Source organism: Aythya fuligula, chromosome 5, assembly GCF_009819795.1.
Source record: "Aythya fuligula isolate bAytFul2 chromosome 5, bAytFul2.pri, whole genome shotgun sequence".
Classification (NCBI taxonomy): Eukaryota; Metazoa; Chordata; class Aves; order Anseriformes; family Anatidae; genus Aythya; species Aythya fuligula.
In genome coordinates this window covers 46,209,096-46,233,472 of record NC_045563.1, presented here as the reverse complement: position 1 = coordinate 46,233,472, position 24,377 = coordinate 46,209,096, and the positions used below count along the sequence as shown (strand labels likewise).

The 24,377-nt window shown below is 49.4% G+C and overlaps 1 protein-coding gene across 3 annotated transcripts in view; it reads right to left on the bottom strand.

Moving 5' to 3' along the window:
• TSPAN4 (tetraspanin 4) overlaps positions 1-24,377 on the bottom strand; it is a 394,615-nt gene that overhangs the window by 185,148 nt on the left and 185,090 nt on the right. For 2 of the 3 annotated variants that reach the window (XM_032188291.1, XM_032188292.1), the window contains one exon: positions 1,233-1,312. In XM_032188291.1, coding sequence (XP_032044182.1) covers positions 1,233-1,295 — 63 coding nt within the window. In that variant the 5' untranslated portion in view covers positions 1,296-1,312. Of the gene's footprint in view, positions 1-1,232; positions 1,785-24,377 lie in introns of those variants that run through there. The other variant, XM_032188290.1, reaches the window with a different exon arrangement.

Genomic DNA, 24,377 nt, shown 5'->3' with positions numbered 1-24,377 from the left:
TTGCTATGACTCAGGCCAGCAAAAGTTCCTGCACTTTGTGTTTTCTGATGCACCAGCACTGCAGCACGCCTGGTTTTAAACAGCTGTACAGCAGCGCACACTAGAGAACAGCTTTTTCCATCTCACTCTCAGCCCTCTGCTTACCTCTGACAACTCACGAGAGCACCGGGCATCAGTAAGCAGGACACGAGAACACAGAGAACAGACACCCCCCTCCCCACAGGGCCAGGACAGGAGCGGTGTCACTTCCCGACACCCTGCTTCCCTCAGCACGTCAATAAAGCACTCTGGACGTTCAAAGGCACCTCCTGAGGACCTCATAGCAGATCCCCAAACCTCGATAGGTGACTTCGGACTACAGTTCACTTGCTCCCCTCTTCAAGCAATCGCACTACCCCTTTTTTACACGACACATGGCATTTGTAGCCTGCACCCCTTGCTGAGCTCCTTCTGCAGCCCACGCTCAGTTTCACAGCGAAACAGCCGACCGCCCTGCTGCCGACAGCCACCTCGCTTATCAGAGCGATGACGTGGAGAGGCACGCCCATAGGTCCCATCGCAGGGTCCTGCTGACACACACGTGCCTGGTAGGGATTTGGTAAGCCCCTACCCCAGAGCTGCAGCCCCATGAGGAGCGAGGCAGACTCTGGGTGTCCCTCCACCCCTCTGAGCCAGGTCTCCAGGAGGGAATGGCAACACCAAGACCCGTCACCAACTGGGACAGAGGTCAGCTGGTGGTGTCAGCTGGAGGTTCCCGATACAGGCACTGATGCTGAGATGTACCGAGCGTGCCAACCCTGATACAGCAGTGGGTGCAAGCACGTGCTCAACTTTAATATCACAAGCAGTCTCAGTGACTTCTCTGGGACCACGTGTGACTTTTGAGGCAAGCAAATACGAAAATGAGAGATTAAAGCAACAAAAGGCATGAATGGCCCTGACTGTAACAAAGCTATTAAGGCATTTGTGCAATCAACCTCTACAAATGCACTGTCTTGTCTTGTAGCATGGTTTTGAAACAAAACTGAAGAGCAAGAAATGAGAGGGTGAAGAAAACACCCTTGGCAAGTTGTCCACACAAATTAACAAGGCCAGAGAAAGGGCAGCCTAGGCACCATCTTGCCCAGCTTCCAAGCTTAAACTTCCAAGTTTAAAAGCAGCAACAAGTTCTTTTCCTGCCTTAGTAAGCAGACACAGCCGCGACCGTCCCGCAGTTCTGAACGCGTACTCACCCAGAAGAGAAGGTTGAAGACAAACATTAGGTACTTGATACACTGCAGGCAGTTGTGAGCCATGCTGCACCTCTTCAGTTCTAGGAGAAAAATAAACGAGAGATCCAGGTAAAAGACAACGTACTTGTTTCCCTTCGGGGACGTGTACTTAGCCTTGGTGGCCTTGGGGCCCGGGTTGGTGTGGAATCCAAAAAAAGAGTTGCTGGCTGCCCCAAACTGGCCGCCATACATGCTGCTGTAGCGGCGGAAGGCGCCATTTGGGAAACTGTAATCCTTGCTGTCCAGGGAAGGGCTCCTGTGGTACGTCGACTCATCGGTGCTGGACCTGCGCATGGTGCCTTCGGCTGGTCCCAGCGGCTGCTGCTCTGGCGACCGGCGGCGGCGCGGGTGGCAGGTTGGCGCTCTCCTCGCCTCCTCGCTCCGAATCCCCTATTGCTTTGCACCAGCTGTTCTTTTGTCTGCCATCCTGTCAAGGAGTTAGGCGGGCTGTACGGCAGCAAAGTTGGGCGAACTGCGGCCGCGACGCGGGGAGCGCGCCTCGTGCGCGAGTCACCATCCCCTCCGTGCCCCCGGCCCCCCCCAGTACCGCAGCGGCACCCCGAGACGCAGCGATACCCTACCCAAAGCCCCGACTTTTACAAAAAGGCAGGCGGGGGCTCGCCGGGCTGGCGGGCGCCAGGCGGGAGCCCGGCTCCTCATGCCGCGCAGCGCCGCGGGCAGGGCGGGCAGGGCGGGCAGGGAGCGGGCAGGGAGCGGGGACCCCCGGCCGGCCGCCCCCGGCTCCCCCCGGCCCCTGGCAGCCGAGCGAGCCGCAGCCCAGCGCCGCCCCTCGGCTCACGGCTCGGCCCCCGCCCCGCCTCCCCCGCTGCCCCCGCCCCGAGCCCCGCGGGGAGGCTCCGGGCCCGGCTCGGCCGAGCCCCCAGAGCCCGGACACAGCCCCCCAGAGCCCACCCGGAGCCCCCCGGCCCCAGCCCGAGCCCCCCTGGGGGCTGCGCCCTGCCCGCCCCCGGGGCCGGGCCCCCCGGGCAGGGCCCGAGGCAGGTGCGGGCAGCGGGTTGCTGAAGGAATTAGGAGGAATGAAAGGAGCCGGGGGTGCACGCAGCCTGGGTACTTCACCCCCGCACGCCGCCCTCCAGTTGCGTTAATTGATAAGCCGGGTGAATTATTTCCCCTCGTTTCCAACAAGCTGCAGGAGCTCCGTAGGGGCACAGCGAGGCTCGGCCCTCCCGGCCCGTCTGCTCCGCAAACTTCCCCTGGCGGCTCCTCTGCCCCCCGCTTCCCGGCCTGTGCCAGCGGAGATGCCCCACGGAGCGACTCCTGCCTCTCCCCGTCCTGTCCCTGCGAGGTCCCGGCCCTGTCCCCAGCACGGAGCCCTCCTGGCCCTACAGAAACCGTGTTCAAGCAGTGGCAGAGCCGCCGCTGGCACCCAATACAGGTGCTGCCGGTACCGCAGGCACAGCACGGAGGCCAGCGGGGCACGTTCACACCGAAGCAGGCAGCGGGAGGACAGCAGCTCGCTGCGGCTGCTCTCTGGACTAGCAAAGAGGTGGCAGCCACCCCCTTGCAGCTCACGGCGAGAGCTCAGCAGTCCCCAGAACTCAGCCCGTGCTGTGGGTGGAAGCGTCTGTAAAGCAACGAGTTTCTAAATGCTGCTCTACATTACAAGCAATAAACATCAGCAAGCAGCGGGGCTCTTTCAGACTGACACAGAAAAACACGAGGAAGGTGTGCAAAGCTGACCTCTCCAGCCATCGGCGTTCCTTCTGACCCTAATATCAACAGCTGATCAGAAACAGCATTTGGGACCCTGCCATCAGGCGCCTCTGGGATCTCTCTTTTAAACGGGCACTGGGAAGAGCAAGGGGAAGAGAAGGGCTGATGCGCTCTGCTTTTGCCCATCCCTGCAGGAGAGCGGTTGGAAGGGGCAGGGACACGCTGGGACCCGTGTCAGCCTTTAAGCCCTTACGGGAGGGATGCTGCAGTCTCCTGCTGCTACAGGCCAGCAGCGATAATGCAACATTTACAAGAACCAAGAAAAACAAAGCTCAGAGGAATTGTGTCACTGAGCCATTATGTCCCCAAAGGCAACCGGAGGGATAGGAGGACAGAGCTTACACGGAACCTTTTGGTAACGACTGAGCCTAAAATCACAGCCCAGGCCTCGTGACTTCTGTTCACCTCTGCTTTCCGCCCCCTGTTCTCCCCAGCTGCATCTGTACCTTCCCGTCCTGGGGCCAGTCCATATTGACTCCTCGACACAGGACAGCAAGTGCTCTGCTCACCAGCAGAGGCCCAGCGTGCAGTGATCCTGGCGGCACGCTGCCACCCACATGGCAACAGCCCTGCCCCGAGCGGAGGCTCCAGCTGCAAGCCCAGCACTGGGAGAGGAGAGGCAGCACCCCGACAGTGTCAGACAAGCTCCGGGCAATATGTAGGAACTGTAAAGGAGAAATCTACTTCAGCTTTCCTCTCTTGATCTCGCAGCTCAAACCGCTGCTGCCTTCCTTGCTCCTTTGTCCTGCTGCTCGCCTTTGGCTTCCCTTTTGGTGCACCATGTTTTTTCCAAACCCAGCTGCTTCTTTCCCTGTTACACCTCCACAGCTTCCCCTCCTCCTTCCCCATGTTGCACAATGCCTCTGGGCCCAAAACCAACAGGTATTTCCATACCACTTTGGCTCAGGCTTTTGCTTTAGCCATTGAACATCACTTCCTATTTCTGCTCCATGATCTCACTTTCACGATTACGCATGCAACACCATCCATCCCCTTCAGGTCACACAAAGTGCAGCCACTAAGTCACCTCCTCATTAATTTAGTCTTCATTAGTCCTTTAACAGTTGCACTGGCTTTCCCTCTACCGATGCTTCTCGTCACTGCCTTCAAAACTCTCCGCACCTGCTCCATCCCCCCAATGAAACAGCCCACCATGAGCCTCAGAAGCCTGTCCGTGAGCATCTCAAAAACTGTATGAAGTGATCCATGAAATAAATACAAATAAATAAATAAAATAAATACAAATAAATAAATAAAACAAATCCTGCTAGAAGTGATTACTGAAACATCCTGTGTTGATAGAGGGTAGGTATCTGGCAGCTCCTCCCATTCTGCCACAGAGGTGGCCCTGCTGGAGCAGGGGGGCCCAGGTGGGCCCAGAGCTCCCTTCCCACCTCAGCCATCCCGTGGCTGTGTGAAGAAAGCCAGGTGTTCTAGAGGTTTCCTTAGCTACCACAACCTAAAGATCTTTTGACATTCAGAGCTGTACCTGCAACTCCTTTAAAGATTCATTGATGCCTCCAACAAAACTTTGAAAAATATTCTAGTCAGAAGCAATTTCACTTATAGAGCAGACTTCAGGGTTCTTTTTCATTTCCTTTCTCTTTTTTTTTTTTTTTCCTTTTCTTTATAAATAAGGAAATTTGCATGGAAAAAAAAGAAAAAAAAAAAGGATCTTCAGTACTTAATAGCTCATCTCCTTCTGCTCACATGCCACCTGAAGTCATGATCTTTGGTTTATGGCATAATTAGTTGCCATGGAAATAACATAATCAGACACTGGGAGAAAATATTTGGGGTATGATTTACAATGCTCTTTATTTAAACCTGCGCAAAAGTTACTTTTGCAGAACCCTGACTGCTTTCTACCTGCTCTCATCTGCATAACAGTTCTCACCACCTCTGCTGTGTGTTCAGACGCACTGCGCACACAGAGCATTTCTTGCCCCGCGCGAGAGCGGCTACACGTTCCTACAGCAAGGGCAGCGGACAGGCATGCAGGAGAGCTGGTATCAAGTCAAACTGAACAAAAAAACTCTCTTTAAAATCCGACTTGGGATTGGGTCCCAAAATCCTGTGTACCAGAGCCCCTTTGCCATTTGTGCTTTCTGCACTTCTGTCAGCCTGTTCTTTGCTAATGATCTTTTTTCCCCCAACAGCACAAGTTTTAAGTAAGGAGGTTCCCTGTAACCCCGGCAAACTCTGCCTACTCCCAAGTCCTGGACAGAGAAGATCATTGCTTCAGAGGAAAGCCAAGCAGTGCCGGCCACTGAACTCTTGAGAAGCAGCAGCCCTGTTCCTCTGCCAATGTCTTCAGTAATAAAGGATGAAGGACCAGAAATAAAGAACGTGCCTGACACCCTGTACAAGATGAGTTGCCGCCCAAAGAAAACCTTTGTCAGGACCTGTCTTTGTGGTGTCAGCAGGTCTTAGCAGCACAAATGCAATTTATGTGCTAGTTTTCCTAAAATCAGGTTACATTCTCTAACCTGAGAAATCAGCTGACGTTCAAAGAAATGCCACTTCAAACACACGCTTGGTACTCAGGATCTTTCTGTCAAGTATAAAGCAATCAATCAGACGCAGAAATCTTTAAACTACACACAGCTCTGATTGCTTGTGAAAGTAGGTATTTTAAAGCAGAAGCAAACAAAACAAAACAATGACTTAGGAAAACTGAAAGATTCATAAATGCTCCCCACCAAGTGTCTGCTTTTCAACATCTTCATGGATTTTTCCCTGAAAATTCAAAACGGATTCTGTTCTTGTCTCGCACCCTTAAAAACAGGGCTAGGGCTTTGTGAGCATGAAGTTGCTGTAAATTGCAGCTGCCTTTCCAGAGCAAGGAAGGCCTAGCAACATTCATTGACCTCCCAGAGCTCCAAGTGCTCAGCACTTCTGAGAATCAGGTCCTGGAGAGCCCATTTCTGCGAGGTACTCGACCACCAACTTCTGTTGCATTGAGATATTCACGTAGTGAAGTAGTCAGCACACACTTAAATACTTTTATGAGCAGAACTGGCACACAAGCATGAGGAATGCGGTGTTTCAAAGGCTGCAGGTGGAGCTGGACTCGGCATACAGCTGCTGTCCCAGCAGCAATCACGCCTTGAGCACACAGCTCTGAGGCTGATGTTCTCAAACCCACCGGTGGAGCTGGCTGGGAGATGCCTTCAGCCACAAGCAAAGTTGGTTCAGGTGGTCTGAGACAGGGTAGGGAGCTCTCAAACCAGCAGCTCAGTCAGCAGATGTGAGCAAGCATGCTGAGACTCGAGGGCAGGCTGGAGAAGTCATCTCTGCTGCTGGCATTGCTGGGTCTTGCTGGCATCTTTCTCTTCGCAGCCAAAAGACCTCAGTTTGCTCCTAGCTCCCTTAGGCTCCTTCCAAAACCCTACCTTAACAATAAATAAGCTTCTGTTTCCAAAAAGGACCGAAAATAAAACCCCTGAGGAAGCAACAGATTTCTTTTTCATCTTGAAGAAAAACACTAACTTCTCGGAATAAGCAAGAGGACGTTATTTTTTATGTCACAGAAGTTCTGTCACACCAACTCAGGAGGCGTTTCTTACAGTGCAAGCTGTGCTGGAGAGAGTTTAAAATTAAAACTGAAATATTAAAGAGCCTCCAGCAAATTAAAAGAGTATTTGAAAGAAAAGAATAAACAAGAACGCTAGGTGATGATTAAATGTTAATGTTAAAATGGAACGGACCTGTGCAAAGAAAATGCAACCGGCCATATTTAGATATTATGTTACCAGCTATTATCCCTGTTCCTTGATGTTGTAAAGAATCACAGGGCTTTTATCATCCCACCTACTATCAGTAAACAGCAGTGGATCTCTTATCGGTGACATCTCTGTATCCATTCAAGCAAAAAGAGAAGAGCTTCTGCTGTCAAAAAAAGAAAGAATTACAGGCAGGAGCACAAGCTTTAGCTTTCTCCTTTGCCATTCTCAGCTCTCACAGCACTCCTGACGTCAGACATATCTTCAAATATATTTTTCGAACAGATAACACAAACAGGTAAACAATTTAAAACAAAAGCCAAGGATTTACTCCTAAATGATAGCTTAGCGAGCATAATGGTGGTAATACATTGACTAAAGATGCTCTTTTGGAAGAGAAAGTATCATCTGCACTGGAATGCATCTATCTGTATTTGTGTGTTCACCTCCCCTGTAGTTTCAGGCAGCAGAGGTGTGATGCCTTTTTTGCAAAACCTACCTAAATTCAGCTACTGAAGGTAATACAGAGGCCCTAATCCAGCAAATTCGAGCTAAAATAATGCTAAACTCATCCCTATTGATTAAGGCACTCGCTGGTGCTTAACTGTAATCATGGTGCTTTGTTTGGACAGAACTAAGGCCATCTCTTAGAGCTTTAATGATAAGGAGTGAAGGATATTAAATGGCTGAATTTAGGGGTTCTCACTGAAAAGGTACTTCCAAGGTATCTGTTTAGACCGAAAAGTCATCACCCGCTCTGCACACTGGTTAAGATTCAGGATTTAATCAAAACCAAATCCATGCCTAAATCACACCTGAGTTTTTGTGCTCAGCGTTTCCTACTTGTCTGCAGAAGGCTTTCAGATACTCCTGCCCTGTAGAGAAAGCTTGGCACAGGTCTGCAAAATTTAATCCTGCAAAACCTAAGCCCTGGCATACGTTAAACTGCTAAAACGCAAGGTCGACCTCTGCTGCGGTCTGACCTCTACGCCGTTTGTTTACCGCATTACGCTTATGGGGATTTTTACGAAGGCAGATTTCTATTTTACAAAATGATTTCTGCATCAGATTGCTGAGATGCCAGCGGAAAAGCGATTAGGAGCGTTCCCACGAAAAAGGTGTTTGTTCCTGGTGATTTTCAGAAAAGGCAGGGAGCACAGAAAAGAAGACCCAGACTCCTCAGTGCCTGCATTCTGCCCCCTGCCTTCAGACGGCATTTCTCACTTGATAGGGAAACAGGACCTGCTTGGAAACTCTTATTTTACACTTATCTCCAGGTATCTCAATACCATATTAAGTTTCTCAATAGTTCTGGTATTATTAATGATGATGGCCTAAAATAGTGCATAATTATGAGCCTATTAAACTTTAATTAAGCTGTTTTATAGCCTTTTACAAGTGTCACCCAAGCCTATCCTGAAGGATAAACTGTGTTTTAATTTCTATTTGTTACATTTACCCTGTGGAAAGAGATTCATTATACTAAAAGCTAATTATTATTTCTGGGACTACTCCCAAACACTACACAGACACTCCAAAGCCCAGGCAGCACCTCTCCCAAGAAGCAAGATGCTGAACGATTTTTGGCCGTGGCAGCGAACGAGACCACCCAGGAGACAGCTGTACCTCCGCCTGCCTCAACCAGCACACGGCACGGGGAGACGGATCCTGGTCTTGCTGTGAGTTACGTTTTCTTATGCAGGTTCCATTTTCTTAGGCAATGCAGAGGCAGAAGGGTTGAATTCACCACTGAGGGGCAGGGCTTCCTTCCCGAGCTGTAAGATGCTATGGGAACGACAGGACAGGTGTAACAGGGCATCGGACCTCCAGGTCCCAGAGGGGAGAAGCGTGCCAGCTCCAGGGAGCAGACAGCGCCTTTCTTGTTTCACAAAACTACCACGGGAAGAGTTGCAACACGAACGTAGCCCTTTTAAAGAGAAAACCCAACCCAACCCATCACCTTTTCTATAAGGAGCTGCTGCGACAACAGCTATTAGTCCTCACCTGTCCTGTGCCGCTACCTCCGACAGCAGACTCGAGGAGAAGGGAACCAAGCTGGAGCTGGCCTCGGCGAGACAGAGGCACAAATCGGGTTTTCCCACACGGAGTACGTTACAGACCCTGCAAACTCGTGTCTGGTGCAGCTGGAAGCTGACAGCTTCAGATGAGAGGAATTTATCATTATTATTTTAGTAGGAGAGCAGCTCGCTGATTGCAGCTTGACAACTTGAGTTAATTACTTGATGAAGGGTCTGCTGCACACTGCCTGGCTCCACATCTGTGGACGACGGCACAATCAGCAGAATGAAATCCATACTTAAAAGGTCTTTGGTCTTTTTAATCCTAGGCTACAAATCACAACATCCACATAACAAAACCTGCAGATCAGAGGAATTACACAAGAGGTTCCCCTTTCCCCAGCCCTCAGGACAGCCTGCTCTCCGCTGCTCACTGAAGCTCATAAACACCCAGACCTGACTTCAAAAGCAGCCTCTTTTCCTCCTGGAGGCCCAGCGGTTCTCCGTAATAAGATAACTGGTTTGAGCTCAACCTGCCGATGTTCCCTTACGGCTGCTTTCCCAGCAGGGAAACACCAACTCGCAGGTTCTCCTCTGCTCCTGCCGACCCCCAGGTGGGATTTAGCCACCTTGTCAAAGAGATGATGTCAGGAGTGCCTGGCCCTACCTGTGAGAGCGGTGCACAGAGCCCACGCGCTATTTTACACCCGAGTTAGCAAGAAGTTAAGGCTCTTTACTAAGCAGCCACCTAAAATAATACGTACTGCCGTAAGGTCCCAAGCTCCTGAGAAGTGCAAACGACAGGGCAGGCTGCTGGGAAGGGAGTGGGAACAAGAAGAGGTCGGCGCTGGTAGAGCTGCAGCCTCGTACAAGCGAGAGTGCCTGCAGAAATGGAGCCGGCACTCTGCCAGGCTGCACCTGTAATTACACGGTGTCGCTGTAAATCTCTCTGTGGCCCTGCTTCTTAGTGTAGAGGGGAAAAAAAAGCCTGTTCTTTTTGCTCTGCCTTCCACATCCACAGTCTGCACTTCCCAGGGCACTGCCTTCTTCCTTCTCTCGTTTTACTTATCACCTAGGAAAATGAGCTGCAGTTGTAGGTGCTCCCTAAAAACAAATCCAAGCTGAAAAAAGGAAACTCCGAGAGTCACCAAGGGGGCGTGTCTGAAATGTGGTCAATCAGCAGGTGCTGGAGAGCAATCAGGAGAAAGGAGGCCACTTCCTTTAGATGAAGATGACAAAATTTGGAGACAAGCTCTCGTCATCAACAGCGATGAGCAGAGTGTAAAAGCAGTCATCTCACCTTGGACTCCTGAGTCCTGGAAGGGGCTGCAGAGGCAGGCAGACAACTGTGGGCTGACACAGGAGCCAGTATTTGGTGAGAGACATGCATGGCAAACAGAGAAGGCTGGCTTCAGAAGCTACAAGGCTTTACTAGTTTAATCCTGCTGTGTTTTCATCTCCATCCATCCCCGCACAGCCCCTGGTACTGGTGTGTGTCTGCGCTCCTCCAGCACAAACATTTCAGTCCGGGATCCCTGCTCCTCCACACTTCTCCAAGTACCATAGAAATGCACACGGGGTTTTAGGACTATTTCCTCCTGGTTTAAGAGGAGCTCAAATGAATCACATGCAGCTTTGCCATGATTTTTAAGCTTATTTTTGACCGTTCTGAGCTCCGACAGCAGAGAGACTCCAGTGAGAGCCACGCTGAATTCTGCCTTCACTGGGATCTTACTGAAAGTCCTGGGATGAACCAGGACAGCACAGGTGCCTTGCACAGTTTAAAAGCAAAACACTCTGCTGCCGTAATGTTTGATTATTTAGGGGACCTCAAAGATGATTTTTTATTACACTCTAAACAAAAAACCACTTTCCACGTTGACAGTAACTCCCATAACACAGTTTTCAAAACAAAACAACCCCAAAATCCAATAGACTGCACCCAGGATGGCAATCCCTCAAAATTAGAAGCAGCTTGTTGGCATTTTTCCCAGGGAAAAGAAAAGGGGAAAAAAGTGCACACAGACCTTTTATACTTTTCACAGATCAGCGAAGCTCTGGGGTTTATCCACTCAGCCAGAGGCCAGCACAGGCTGGGCGTTGCAGTGCACCAGGAGTTTGTTTCCCTGAATGACTGCGCTCACACGACAAAATCAGCGAGCAGCATGGCTGTCTCTAATCGGTGAGCAGCCTTACCCCTCCCACCCAAGACAGAGACCTTAACTTGAGGGCTGCCTGTGCCATCTCCCTGCTCCCAGGACAGAGTTATTAGGATATAATAAGCCAGCTCCTCAAACTAGGTTGATGAAACTCGAGGAATTAATCTCCTTGGTCGTTCCCCAGCCAGTTGTGAATAAACCCCTGCGACAGCAGCAACGTTAGCCAGGATTTTGGTGTAGGACCAGGTTACAACAGGTCCTAATCTCAAACTCGCCACTGATCCTACAATGATGAAGGCTGCAGCCTGGTTTGAAGCAGTAAGATCTGTGTTGATTCTGCAGGAGCAGGGCAGGAAAGATGCTGTGCCACACATACCCTTACGCACTCTTTGAAGAGGTATCTGAATGCTGTCCAAAAATTAATTACATGGCATGACGAGCGCTGACAAGTAGCTAACTAGGCTGCTTGATGGCTGGGATTTTAAATAGGGATCCTTCAAGGGGGAAACTCGGGAACAGGCAGCGCTGTCATAACAGCCTGAGCTGTCACAGAAGCATACCACCGAGACAGCGCGGCAGGCTCCAAGACCACAGCTGCAAGGGGAACAAAAGGTGCTGGGGGAAAAGGACCCGCTTAACCACATCTGCATCCCAAAGCCATGCTCAGGACATCCCCCTGTCCGGAGGGCTGGGACGGAGGAGGATGACGGGCATCTCCTGGCTCCATTCACCCCGGTGAGGCAGCGCAGGAAGCCAGTGCCAGCAGCGGCTCTTGGAAATCCGTGTTTCACTCTCAGCCCACACCTCCTTTCAGAAAGAAAACAGCGAAGGCTTCTGCTCCTGCAGTTATCCCCCTTCTAGGCAAAGGGAAGGGACGAAGAAGCACAGACTACAGGATAGAAAACACCCAGAGAGTGACTTGACAGCGAGTAAATCTGCATGTGGTAGTGATCATGGCAACAGCTTCTGGCATCGCAGGAGAAGAAACAAAATTCATCAGACAACAAATAAACTATGACCTTGGATTTACAAGGCAGACTTTTAACGTAGCCAATTACTTCAATGTAATGACAACTAGGAGTCTCACCTTACCGTTTGCACATCACCTCTGAGAGGCCTGGGCTTTATCGGTGTAGGGTTCTTGATGAAAAAGGGTCGGGGAACACAATGAATAGGGAAGACTGGGTTCAGTGGAAGCTGGGTGCTGGCTTCCCTGCTGTCCCTGTGCAAACCGCCCGTCTCTGCACAAGTCTAGGCAAACACGTTTCAGCACAAAATTGTTGTTTCAAGTGGTTGCTTTGCACTTTGCTATTCCTGTCTGCCTCTATTACCTGCATTAATTAGCAGTTTCTTCACTCTGACTGGATGATTCCCTGTGCCTTTAGGTTTCAAGATGCTTCTGCACATATTCCCAGTGCATACGTCTGTGGTGAACACACATGTCAATGAGCATGCGCCAGCACCTGCACTTTCACAGGAAATCAGTCTGAAGAACTCCAGTGACACCTCTGAGAAATGGCTTCCTTCACTTTTTTTTTTGTTAATTTCTAAATGGAACTGTTTATTTTTGGCTTGGACTTTGTCAGGGCTGAGCTGGGACCTGCCAGCCTTCCTTCTTTAGAAATGGGGAGCAAACCTCTACCCAGATAGGTGCACTGAAGCAGTGTTCACCACCACTAGATCTGCTGTAACACCGTATGCTGATGAAACGAAGCCCTTGGAGGCTCGTGCTCCTCAGTCACGAGTCAGATGTCGAAAGCAAGACTCCCAGCCACTGCCAAACAGCTGAGCTACGAGGAAACCAAAAGCAGTGCTTGGGTTTACACCAACCAAGAACCCAGATGACCATCTAAAAACCGCGCCCTGGGAGCTGCTTCCATCACCCCTTTTCCTGGAGCAGGGCCGGGGCTCAGCACCCGCAGAGGAACCTCCGGGGCACTGGGTCAGCCTCCCTCTCGCTCCTCCAGCTCAGGGCACAGTTGGCTCCCTTCTCTCTCCAGGCGAGCAGCCAGGAAGGGCCAGCAGTCACTTTGTGCTCTTATTTGCCACCTGCCAAGCCACATACCCAAGGCAGCTGCATTTGAGAAGCCAGGTTTTTAGATTTGTTTTTCCTTTCTGACAAAGGGGGAGCAGGACAGGACGCTGCTGCCGGCTGCATGTTTTGTTAGAGCCTCCCACTGCTGCCGAATGCTCTCATTTATTCTGTACCAGGCTGTTCCTCATGGCCCTGTTTTATGTTTTTCACGGTGTTTTTGGAAGACACAGGGTCTGAACGAAGGCTGCCCAGGACAGAGGCACAGTGCAGCTCTGCACCGAAATTGCTGCTCCCCTAAAGCAGATGAGAGGAGGCAGCACAGCTCCCCGCGGTGGGGACCCACGCAGCCATGGCAATGAGAAAGCTTCAGCTTCCACTGGGATTTATCGGCTCAGCTAGTGTTTATTCCAAAATTCAAATGTGCTTTTCCTTATCCCTGTGGGGGACGATCCAGCACCCACTGAAGCCAGTAGGAGGTCTGCCGATGAGTCTGAAGAGCACAGAGGCAAATATTTTTGCGAAACCTTATCATTTGAAGCGTAATTTAAAGCCATCTCCCTGTAGATGTGACATAGCTAACTAGCAGATGTTGGCAGCTACTTTCCTGACAGCTGCCCTTCTGCGCAGAGCCTGCACACTTGGAGAAACTCCAGGTGCCTCCTGATGTGCCGAACTAGATGATTAGATCTGGCCTTTTGCTAGTTAAGGAGGATGACAATCAGTCCATCTTGCAGATAAACCCCAGGAAGGACTAAGGCTCTGACCCCAGAACTGCAGGGGTTAGCAGGACGAAGCCAGAAGCCGTTTCCATTCCAGCCCTGCCCCACGCCTCTGGCGCTGGGTAGCCCAGCAGTCCCTGTGCTCCTGTTTCGCGCCCCAGACCTTCCTCAGGCCACCTCTCACCACATGTCTATCCACTGCTCGCAGCTTCTGGAGGTTTCCAGGGACCAGGGCAGCTCTGCCGGGGTTGGACGTGCTCTGTGACGGCAGCAGTGACGGCATCAGGCACTGAGGGGGGACCCAACGCCAACCTGAGCACGAGCACAGGGGAGCTGACGCAGGCCCAGCAATGCATAAAGCATCCTACGATGCTTTTTAATGACATCGGTGAGTACCACAGAAGAACTTTCCTGAGCAAGAGGTCAACTTCCCTGCTAATTATAACATTATATCACCGGCTAGTCTTCACTGAAGTGCTTTTTGCTTTTACTTCAAGAGCTATTACACGTGGCTGGTCACTCCAATGTTATTTGCTCTGTGCTCAATCATTACACTGGCTGGATGAAAACTCACTTCAACCAGAACAGCGTGTATTACAACTGATGTATTGACTCGATTCCTCTGAGACAGGTCTGCAAATGGAAATGGAGGTCTGCCACGTCCCCCGTAATCTCAGCATTGTCCTAAAATAGTTCACTAACAGATAGGGGAAGTCAGGGAACAGACATTGGGAAATTCAGTACTGACAGGTGATGATAGTGAGAAGGGAGGCATGCTGTCATTACACAGGAAATATTTCAGCTTTACTTAAAAAAAATAAAAAATCCCATTTTAAATTCCAAAAGGAGCCGCTAGCCATACAGTAGAGCCAAGAATTTAATTGGATTTCTGCATTTCCTAAACACACGGTTTCTCCGTGGTGGTAACCACTGCATTCCCATAACACCAATGCAAAACTACAGCCTTGGACCCATTTGTTGAAGGTCTGAGTAAATTCTTTGCTCTCCTGTGCTCCCTTCACAGCAGAGAGCTCACCCAAGCCCTGTTCTTCCTTCCCTTTCCCAACAGCCTCCCTCTTAACTTATTCAAGCGTGCAAGAGAAGGGAACAAGCTGTTTTTCCTTTGTGGAAACTTGTCACAGGGCTGAAGAGCTCGCTTTTTATAGCTGACAGACATCTAGGCTGAAACGGTGGAAGCAAACACCTTTGAAACCAACCACCCAAATGTTAATAATCAAGTTTAGGGGCTCCACTAGTTATTTCAGCTGAAGCCAATGAATCCTTTTCCAACGAGTGCATGTGGAAGCACAATGCAATGCAGGTCGGGGCTGCAGCACAAACTAACATTCACTAACAAGCCAGCGTTTTCAAAAGGCCAAGGAAAGCTCTGCCACAGGGATACAACAAAATATAAGGACATGTCAGGTGGATTCTGTTAGCAGATGTTATAGCAAGTAAAGTATATATGAAATATATATCAATAAATGTACCCTTCAGCTCCTCTTTTTTTTTCCTCCGCCTTTGCTACTGACACTTCTATTATACATCAATATATTTTTTGCTCCCAGAAAGATTTTGTTCCATCTATCTTATCAAGATGTACTTAATAAATCATATTTGACAGCATAAATCATATCTTATCACAAATGAGACTTAGAGGAACTACTCTCCAAATGTAGTTGATTAGCATATGCAATAAAGAAGTCACCATATATATTAAAATTCACGCCTATAATATTTTAACATGCGTGGTAGCAAACCTAAGAACCACAACGAGACCCACTTACTGCATCTTTACATAGTGTGTGTATATACATGTACGTACGTGTATACATGTATTGCCCTAATCCTCATCACCATTTTTCCAGGCAGATACAAAACCTCAAAGCCTGGATAGCCTCACAGTGCCCGAGGCGTGCACCTTGCTGTACAGGTACGAAATGGAAGTCAGTTGGTTTCACAAACACACCACACATTTTGGCAGCATACTCGGGCTTTCGCTAATGAAGGCAAACTTCTGACTGCGCAGCAAAATGGAGCATGCACAGTTCAGAGATCTGAATCCTCCCACTGTTTTGACATGTTTTACTTAAGTGCAAAATGTAGTGGAACTTCCTTGTGTTTGTTTAGATTTTACACCTAAGCTGGATCCTTCTCTTCAGACCCCAATCTGTAATCCTGGAACAAAAAGGGCCAGGCCAGCCTCAAGGTTCAGGTTTACCAGAGAAGTTGAGACTGTCTTTTTAACAGTCTGTTGAAATCCTCTTCAAGAAGGACGCGACGCCAATGGATTGGACTCACTTGATCCAAAGCCCAAGAACAAAAGAGCATCATCATTAAATGCTCTTACGCTTTATTGTCTTTGCTTGTTTCCTCTGTGACCTGCACAGGAGCTCTGAACAACAGGTCTCTCCCAAAGGATCGCTGGGGAGAGACCTGCTCTGTCCTGCACCACATATGTACCCTGCTACAAGCCACAAAGGCCCTGATCAACGGAACCACAGCTGGATTTAGTCTCCAACTCCTCACACAGCACTGCGGCAGACCACAAGGTCCTTTCAGCCATGAATACAAAGAGTTATTATTTGGGTGTGGTTTTTTTTGTTTGTTTGTTTGTTTTTTGTTTTTTTTCTACTATGCCTATAGGAGCCATTTCTTGTTAACTACAACAGAGCATTGACCCTAAATGGGCACTGCAAAGTGCCTTGTATGTGTCCGGTATGGAGGTAGCAGGAGGAAGAGACATAATTAAGACTAAATATGGTATGTCATATCAAACAAACAGGTTGTTTCCACTTTAGATTGCTAATTTAGACATAACAAACACTGTAAAAACAGAATAAACTGTTTCTTCACTTCCTGCCTCCTGGCTTTTCACCTACCTCACACCGAAATGTTCCCTTCTGATTGAAGCCAGAGCTCTCAGCTAATACTGCTGCTAACCTAGAAAGTACTCAGAAATATGTATTTTGTTGATATTATGTACCTTAATTCAAACAACAACAACACAAAAACACCCTAAGTTTTGTCTGTTCAAAGATTTTTGCCTTCCCCATAGGCCTGTGCCAACACTGAAGGCATCAGCCCTGCAGGACATCGGCCTCATGCAGGAGCTGCACAGGGGCTCCAGTTGGTGGGAAGAGAAACGAGCAGAATAAATGAGCAGAAAAGCCAGGTTTCCAAATGCCCTCTGCTGGCACCCATCAGCATTACTAAGAATTTCATCACCCTGTTACTAGCGAACCTCTCAGAAAACGAAGTGAAGGTTTATCACTGGAAGATACCCCGGTTTTACACTTATCCCAGTAATTTTCCCTCTCCCGGCTTTAACACCTGTGTTTGTTTTAACCAAACACACAGCAATCCAGGTGCTGCAGTTCTCCTTGCAAACACCACTGGTAGATCGCCTTTCAGCTGGAAAGCATACCTCAAAATGTTTCCCAGTCTCCTAACTTCTAGGGCTGCTCACCTTGATTATTCTGCCCGGCTGCTTTGCAAGCTGCTGCCAGGAAGTTTTGTTCGTCTTCCTACCATGTACCAGAGCCACAAGAACTCAGCCATCGTCCTGCTGAGGGATGCGGGAACAGAGCATGATGGAACGAGCCCTTTCTTTCCAGCATCCCCCCAACTGCCCACCAGGAACTTGAAAAAGTCCTTAGGAAGTGGTGGAGAAAGCAAGCTGGGTTACAGCTCCTTGGTATTTTGGCTTCTCTTATGATTACTTTTCAGTTACATGAGAACGCTGCATCTGAAGATATTTTCAAGTTAAGTTTCAACTCCCCGTTAACAGCTAAGCCGTAGTATCAGAGGAGAATGGCAATTAATACTACAAATCAGGAATACGCCTTGCAGAGCGATCCCTGCCTGTTCGGGAGAGATGATTACACGTTTGCATAGCGCAGCTCGCTAACAGGAATAGCTGTTGAAGACATATGCCTGACAAAGCAGCGGATTTTCCCTGAAGCACTATAAGGGATAAAAGCATTTCAGACATGTTTGTTAACAAGTGCTGCTGGGAGCAGAGAACAGGCGTTCCTCCCTCTCACGGTGTGCGCAGGAAGGGCACGTAGCACAGCATCCCCTCCTACAAAACGTCCTGCCTCATAAAGAAATGGGCTTCATGTTGGGCTTACTGCTGGACTGAAGAGCACAGACAGGCATCCCTCTGGTTTAGGACAAACAAGCAACTCTACCCTGTGGTACTCAGCCCTCTTGGTGGCCCTTCACTGAAACACTCCGGACTGCAGGGCGATGCCTTGCTAAGGATACACTTGCTCCAGGCTACGTTAAATTTTAATCCCTCTTTGCCCATTAATTTCACCTCATGTCCTTTGTTCTTTTCAGGCAAAAGGAGACTGAGCTCCAGCACGTTCCCACCCGGCTGCGATCCCTGAGAACACCTCTGCCATCCACTGCTTGGTCAGAGGCATCTCTCTGGGTGTCAGAGCCCTGACATCAAGTTTAATGGGACATCATTTACTACCCTTAAGACATTTTTGATGAACCTATAAAAAGACCTTAACAATCAGAAGAGCAAAGCTGTTAAATCACAGCTGATTAACCCAAGTACCTATTTGGCAGAGCAGCTCTTTCGTACTGCTCGACCTGCACGACTAACCAAGGCTTATCATAACCTCGGGGGTGGGCGATGGAATAAAGCGGTGCAGGGCTATCCATTGCGGACACAGCCCTTAGTGGAACAGCACTGTTAACACACCATCATTTTTTTTATAGCTGTCTCTAGGCTGGCAAGTTTAATTTCCGTAACTTGTCACTGCTGCAGCTCTGCTAAAGCTGGTTGGGGTTTTAATGCACACAGAAGTCAGCTTAGGTTAGCCCAGAAAAGAGGATTCCAACAGTGAAAGCGGGTCCTGGGTTTAGCAACGCTGACACACCATAAAAACCCTGCTAACGTCATCTGTCCTGACACCAAGTTGCTCTCCTGGTGATGGACTGCATCAGCTTGCCACTGCCCCAGGACTGGGAACTGACTGTAACCTTGCAGAGCGTGATTTCTGCTCTTGCAGCTGGTCATTTGGTCAGGGAGTGCTGTTACAAAATGCTGGAACAGAAAACACAACAAAAACAAAACACCTTGGGCCATCCATGGAAAGCTGTTTCAGCCCTGTGTGTTCGTGGTTCCTCACGTGGAATGGATACAGGACTGCCTTTCTGACTGCACAACACTGACATCTGTGTGAGTGGCAGATTTTAATTCTGTAAAGCCTCACCGTACTTACATTTAAGTGCTTTTTGGGTGGGATAGGGATATATATAGTGCTGCTCCGTCTGGAAACCTGCAGGGTGCCTTCCCTCCAGAGGAAAAATCAACTTGACCTTCCCATCCTAGTCAGATGGGACAATTCATCAGCAGCCATTAGCACAGCACCACGAAGACGTTTGTTGGTTGACAAGAAACAGGTGAGGACGCAGGGGGTGGCAGGTGAGGAAGAGCTGGCACCTCCACATAAGAAGAGCAGTATGCCTTCACTTTGGCACTTACAAACTACATTCCTGTTCAGTAAACACGCCGTTGGTGAAGCAGGATAACAACATCCTCTACAAAAGCCTGCAAAAGACTGCTTTCCACGCTGGGACAAAGCTGCCGCATTGACAAGTCTTCCTCCCAGCGTGGTGGCACCTGGAGCTTTCCAGGCTTTACATCTCTGCAGCAACACAGGGAGAGCCCCGAGAAAAGTCTGCACGGAGAACTGGAGCACTGAAAAGCCGTTTCAAATGAAGAGTTCAGACCAAACCTTTCAGAAAGTGTTTGCTCAAAGCCTTCCCATCTAAAAGCTGGTTGAAAAGCAGTACTACAGCATTCTCTTGTCGAAGCTTTTCAAGGAATTGCAAATCAAATAGCCTCAATTTGTAGGAGAAAATATTTTCCTCCCCAAGTCCTATAAATTCACTGTGGGAGTCCCAGCTGGATTCTTTCATCAGATTTCAAGGAACTTGCACAGAAACAATAGATTAGAATCTAGAAACCAAACACAGAAATAAAGCACAAGCTATACCAGAATACAGTGCACTCCTCGAGCTCCTTTTGTTCTGCAGTGATAACAAAAAGGGGGAAAAAATGATAAAACCTGACAGTAAGATTCAATGCTGTATCTGCAGGACTTGCTTACATCTTCTGAAAAATAAGCCCTGTTGTCTCACGTGGGGCTCCAAACGAGAAGCATTAGTTAGGGATTTCCTGATCCTGAGCTTTGCAGAATGATAAATAGCGCCTGGAAAATAAAGACTGAAATAACAGGTCACAAGGTAACGACTGCTCTGGGTATTACAGTATTTACCAAGCCTTGGGTTAAAAATGAAAGCACAAAGAAATATTGCAAACAGTAACGTGGAAAGCAATACTGAGGTCTTGAATGAGGTTCAACGCCGCAAACCCAGTGGAGACCAACATCTACCACCAAGCTACTGCATTCTGCGTGTGAAGGTCAAGCGAAGCCATCAGTTGGCTCCACTCGGCACTTGCACGGCTGCGAAACAGAGCAGGGCAGGGGGCGAAGCACTTCCAGAATCCCAGGGCTTAGAAAAGGAACGTGAAAAGGCAACAGAGTGCCTGAGAGATGGACGATAGACTACCGAGCCTCTGATGGCATTCCAAGCATTAAGTGAGGATTGTGTTTTTATTGAGAGCGAGTGATTTAGCAGACAAGAAGAGAGACTTTGGCAGATGTGAACAGCAGGGAAAAAAAGTATACAAGAGACTTTTTACAAAAATTCACAGAAACATGGTTACAAATTATAAGTGGCTTGTCACAGCAGGGACAGAGGGTTTAAGTATGGCCACACAGGCACAGACTATTTACACGCTTGTGTTTAAAAAACCAAAGATATACGGTGGAAAAGCTGAACACCCAGAATGTAGGATGAGGGGCCAGGCCCAAAGGACTATCAGTCACTACAAATGGACGTACTTTAGTTGACCTGAGATGTATATAAAGCACAGACTGACAGAGTTAGAGGTATTGTGCACTGATAGCTCTGCAGAAGTATGACCTGTAAATAGCAGAGAATAACGCCACCATAGATCAAAGCTGTAGAGGCTAAGAGCACACAAATATCACGGGACTTTCCAGCCATTCCCTCTCAGGAAGCATCTGTAAAACACCAGGCACGCCGACTGTAAGAAACGCGAGAGGGAGAACGCTTCAGTGCTTCACCACAAACTCGGCTCTGCCGTTTGCTGAGAGATGGAGAACTCAAGGGGAGGCCATCAGATGCGACCGGCTGGGGGCTGAAAATCACAAAGGCAGTTGCTCACAAAGCACTGAGATCTTCTGGGGCCACAGCACAAGAGAGCACACCAACTGGTGTATTGTCTGACCTCGAGTCCTTGAGCAAGCACCACGGACAGGCAGCTCTAAATACTCCAGGAGGCAGTTAAAGTCCCTGCTGCCCACGTTGCAGATCTCAGCTATGTTCCCCTTCTCTCGCTCCTGGTCTGTAGCGAACACCATAAAAAAGAGTTTGTGTCCAGATCCTCTGTATGCTTTTCAAGGGGAACTTAAAAAAAAAAAAGCTAGCCAGCTGCTTGTTTGTAGTATTTTTCCTTTACCACAAGGGCTGCTTCCTCCACAGAACACTCAACTCTCATTCACCCGTAGGCCAGGCTTGGATATCCCTATTGATTTGGCTTAGACTCCCATCAACAGGAGGAGAAAGAGGAATTTCTGGAGCTAAGTTTCCAGGGACTAGCAAGAATTACTAGCAGGAAATGCTCTGCTGGCAGCAGGGGATTACAGAGACCAGCCTGTGCAATCGCTGTCACTGTAACAAGCAGGAGGCAGGTTACGTACCTGGGAGTTTATCTCTTAATTGCCTTGAAAGCTGGTACTTGCCCTCGGAAAAGCGACTGCAATGAACATTTTCTCACTCACAGCTTATGCATCCACTGCATCATCATCGAATAAACAATGTCTATCAAGGGAAATGGTTGACTGCTGGAAATGGATGCTGAGCTACGTATTGAGTTTACAGAGTCCGGGAGAGTTACGCCAAAAAAGACAAAAGGGAAGGAACACGGTGCTCTTCCCAACTTCTGCCATTAAGAAGCAAATGTGCCATGCAAGGGAAACACCGTGCATCTGCTGCCCAGGATGAGTTTTCTGGTGTCTACCCTTAGTGCATAGCTACTTCCATCTAAGAAGCCATCTTCTGAGAAGTCTCATCCTCCCAACAGATGTTTCTGAGGGTCTGTGGCACGAAGGGGGGGCCCTGCAGGCATCTCCCCCCACTGGCACTCCCAGCAGTTGTTGTGGGAAGGTGCTCAGCCAGATGATGCGTTCCCATCCCTTGGCAAGGACAAATTGGGCATTTTCTGTTTATCAGAGCTAGTTTGCTTTCTCCTCAGTAACTTGCTACCTGCTCTCACATGCAGCTCCTCGGAAAGGCAGCCGACTGAGAGCCCAGGCTTGGACTTTTCACAGTGCAGAGGTAACTTTGTGCCGAGGCAGCTCCCCTACGCAGCAGCACTACAAGGGGCCAGCTCCCAGCTCACCACTGACCCAGCGCCCACCTCAGCTCCGCAGAGCCCGCTCTCATCTGTTGGCAGCTCCTCCAGAACCGCAACAGGAAGCTCCTGCTCATCCTCCATGCATCTGCTAAACCGCCTCCATCCCGGTTTATCAAAATCCCTGTTGGTAAACCTACTACACCCAGTTTCACATAGCCACTGGCATACCTGCTAAGCCTATCTCCCAGAAACCCTGATTATATTGGGACATTTCACGAGGCAAACACCTGATTCACTACAACCAGCTAGAAGCCACTAAATTCATTTCACATCCCCAAAGAAACAGCAAATCCAACAACTGATTTGCGGCGGCTTCAAAGCAGCTGAAGTGAAAGCCCCTGTATTTCATTATAAGCTGCTTAAGCCCATGCATTTCCATCTCCGGCCACACAGCCTGGAGCTGGAGCTGCACAAATGCATTAAGGTCACTGTCAAACTGCCGGGACGATGTCATCCTGCATCAGCTGAACGGCGACAGCAAGCAAACGCTGCCTGCACGGGAGAGCTGACAGCAGGCTACTTCAGAGACAGCAAGTGGTTTTGACAAAGGTGAAGAGGCCCAGCTTCTCCATGGTAGCCCCACTGGGCAGAGATGTTTGAGGCAGGCCCTAAGCAAGGACACAGTGATTAAACTACCTCGGAGCTGCTGCAGTGGGACAGAACAGCGCGCTGCACGTGCCAGCCAGTGCCACCCGCAGCGGGCGCTCGTCTCGCCGCATAGGAAGGCATGCCAGGTAGGAAGGAATCTGGCTGGTTTTCCGTACTTGTTCCTGCACCGAAATAGAAAATCGTTGGCCAAATCAAATTACAACAACAAGGACAATTTTGGTGGTGTAGGACCCTTGCTCCGTGCGTGGGTTACTGTGCATCTGAGGATTCTGCTGCGGCAGGCACTAGGAAACCACAGTTACTCAGCACCAAATGGCTTCAGAGAAAACACAGCAGCAACAACAGAAATCCACTCCTAGGCTGACAAAGCATTACGAAGCGCAGAACCAAGATCTGCTTAGATACAGCCACACTCAATTAGCAATTTCATCCCCTTTATATTCTTGGCATGTGCATTTAATAAGCATCTGGGAACACGATGCCTTCCTGAAGTTCAGCAACAGCAAGACTTTGGAGTGCAGAGAGAGATTTCCAACCCAGATTTGAGCACTGGGAAGATGCAGCCAGCAGCTGCGATGCTATAAATGCCTTTCTTAGGTGATCCTGCTGCTGCCTGACCCACAACACGCAGCCACAACAGCCACTTCCCCATCCACCCGGGCTTTATCTCTTTGCTTGCTGCTTTACACCTGCAGCAGAGGCTGAGGAAAGAGTGACTTCTTCACAACGTCAAACCAGCTAACTGGCACCTTAAATCGAAACACTAGAGAAAATTGCTTTCAGGAGCTCATTTAGAACGGCCAATAAACAATAACACGTTTTCTTCTGCATTCACTGCTTAGTAGATCTCAAACACATTAGGATCACAGTAAATTCTCCGTGGCCTTTGCACCAAGTAGCGCATCTCCACCAAGCAGCGCAAGCTCCGCCAGCTCCAGGGCAGCACGAGCTGCCTGCAGAGCCAGTGAGGCGTGCACTGGGGGAAAGGGGCAAAGCCACCTCTGCTGGGACACCTACTGGAGAGAGAGAAGAGACAGCAGCGTGGTCTGGAGATAAAGAGCATGGAGGTGGATGCTGAACACCAAGGATGGGTCTGTAGGGGACAGAGGGAGGTGCTGATGGAAGATTTTGGCCCTCCCTGCAGAAAGACAGCAACAGTCCTGTACTGAAGAGCCACACCCACAAGCCCGGTGCCGAATTAGCTCAGCACATGGCTCTGTTAATTCCATCCAAGTATTTTCTGTTCAATGGCAGCTTGATTTGCTGCTCGCTGAACCAGGGTTATCTCCCCCAAGCATTACCAGCCTGGTAATCAGAAGGGAACCTGGCAAACAGGGCTAAGAACGAGGACAAGGTAATCTTCTCCCCGGGGTCTGCTGCCAAGCGACAGAGCTGCCTGCCTGCCAGCAGCAGCAGCGCCTTCACCGGGGTCTCGGAACAAGAGCTGCTCTTCCCTGCGAGTAAGCGTGTGGCATCTCGGGGGCAGCCCATCTGCCAACCTCGCTGCACGATGGCCACGGAGGGGGATGCAGGAGGGGAGCAGCAGGAGTTGAGAAAAGAGCCTTTTGGCTCGTCCGTGC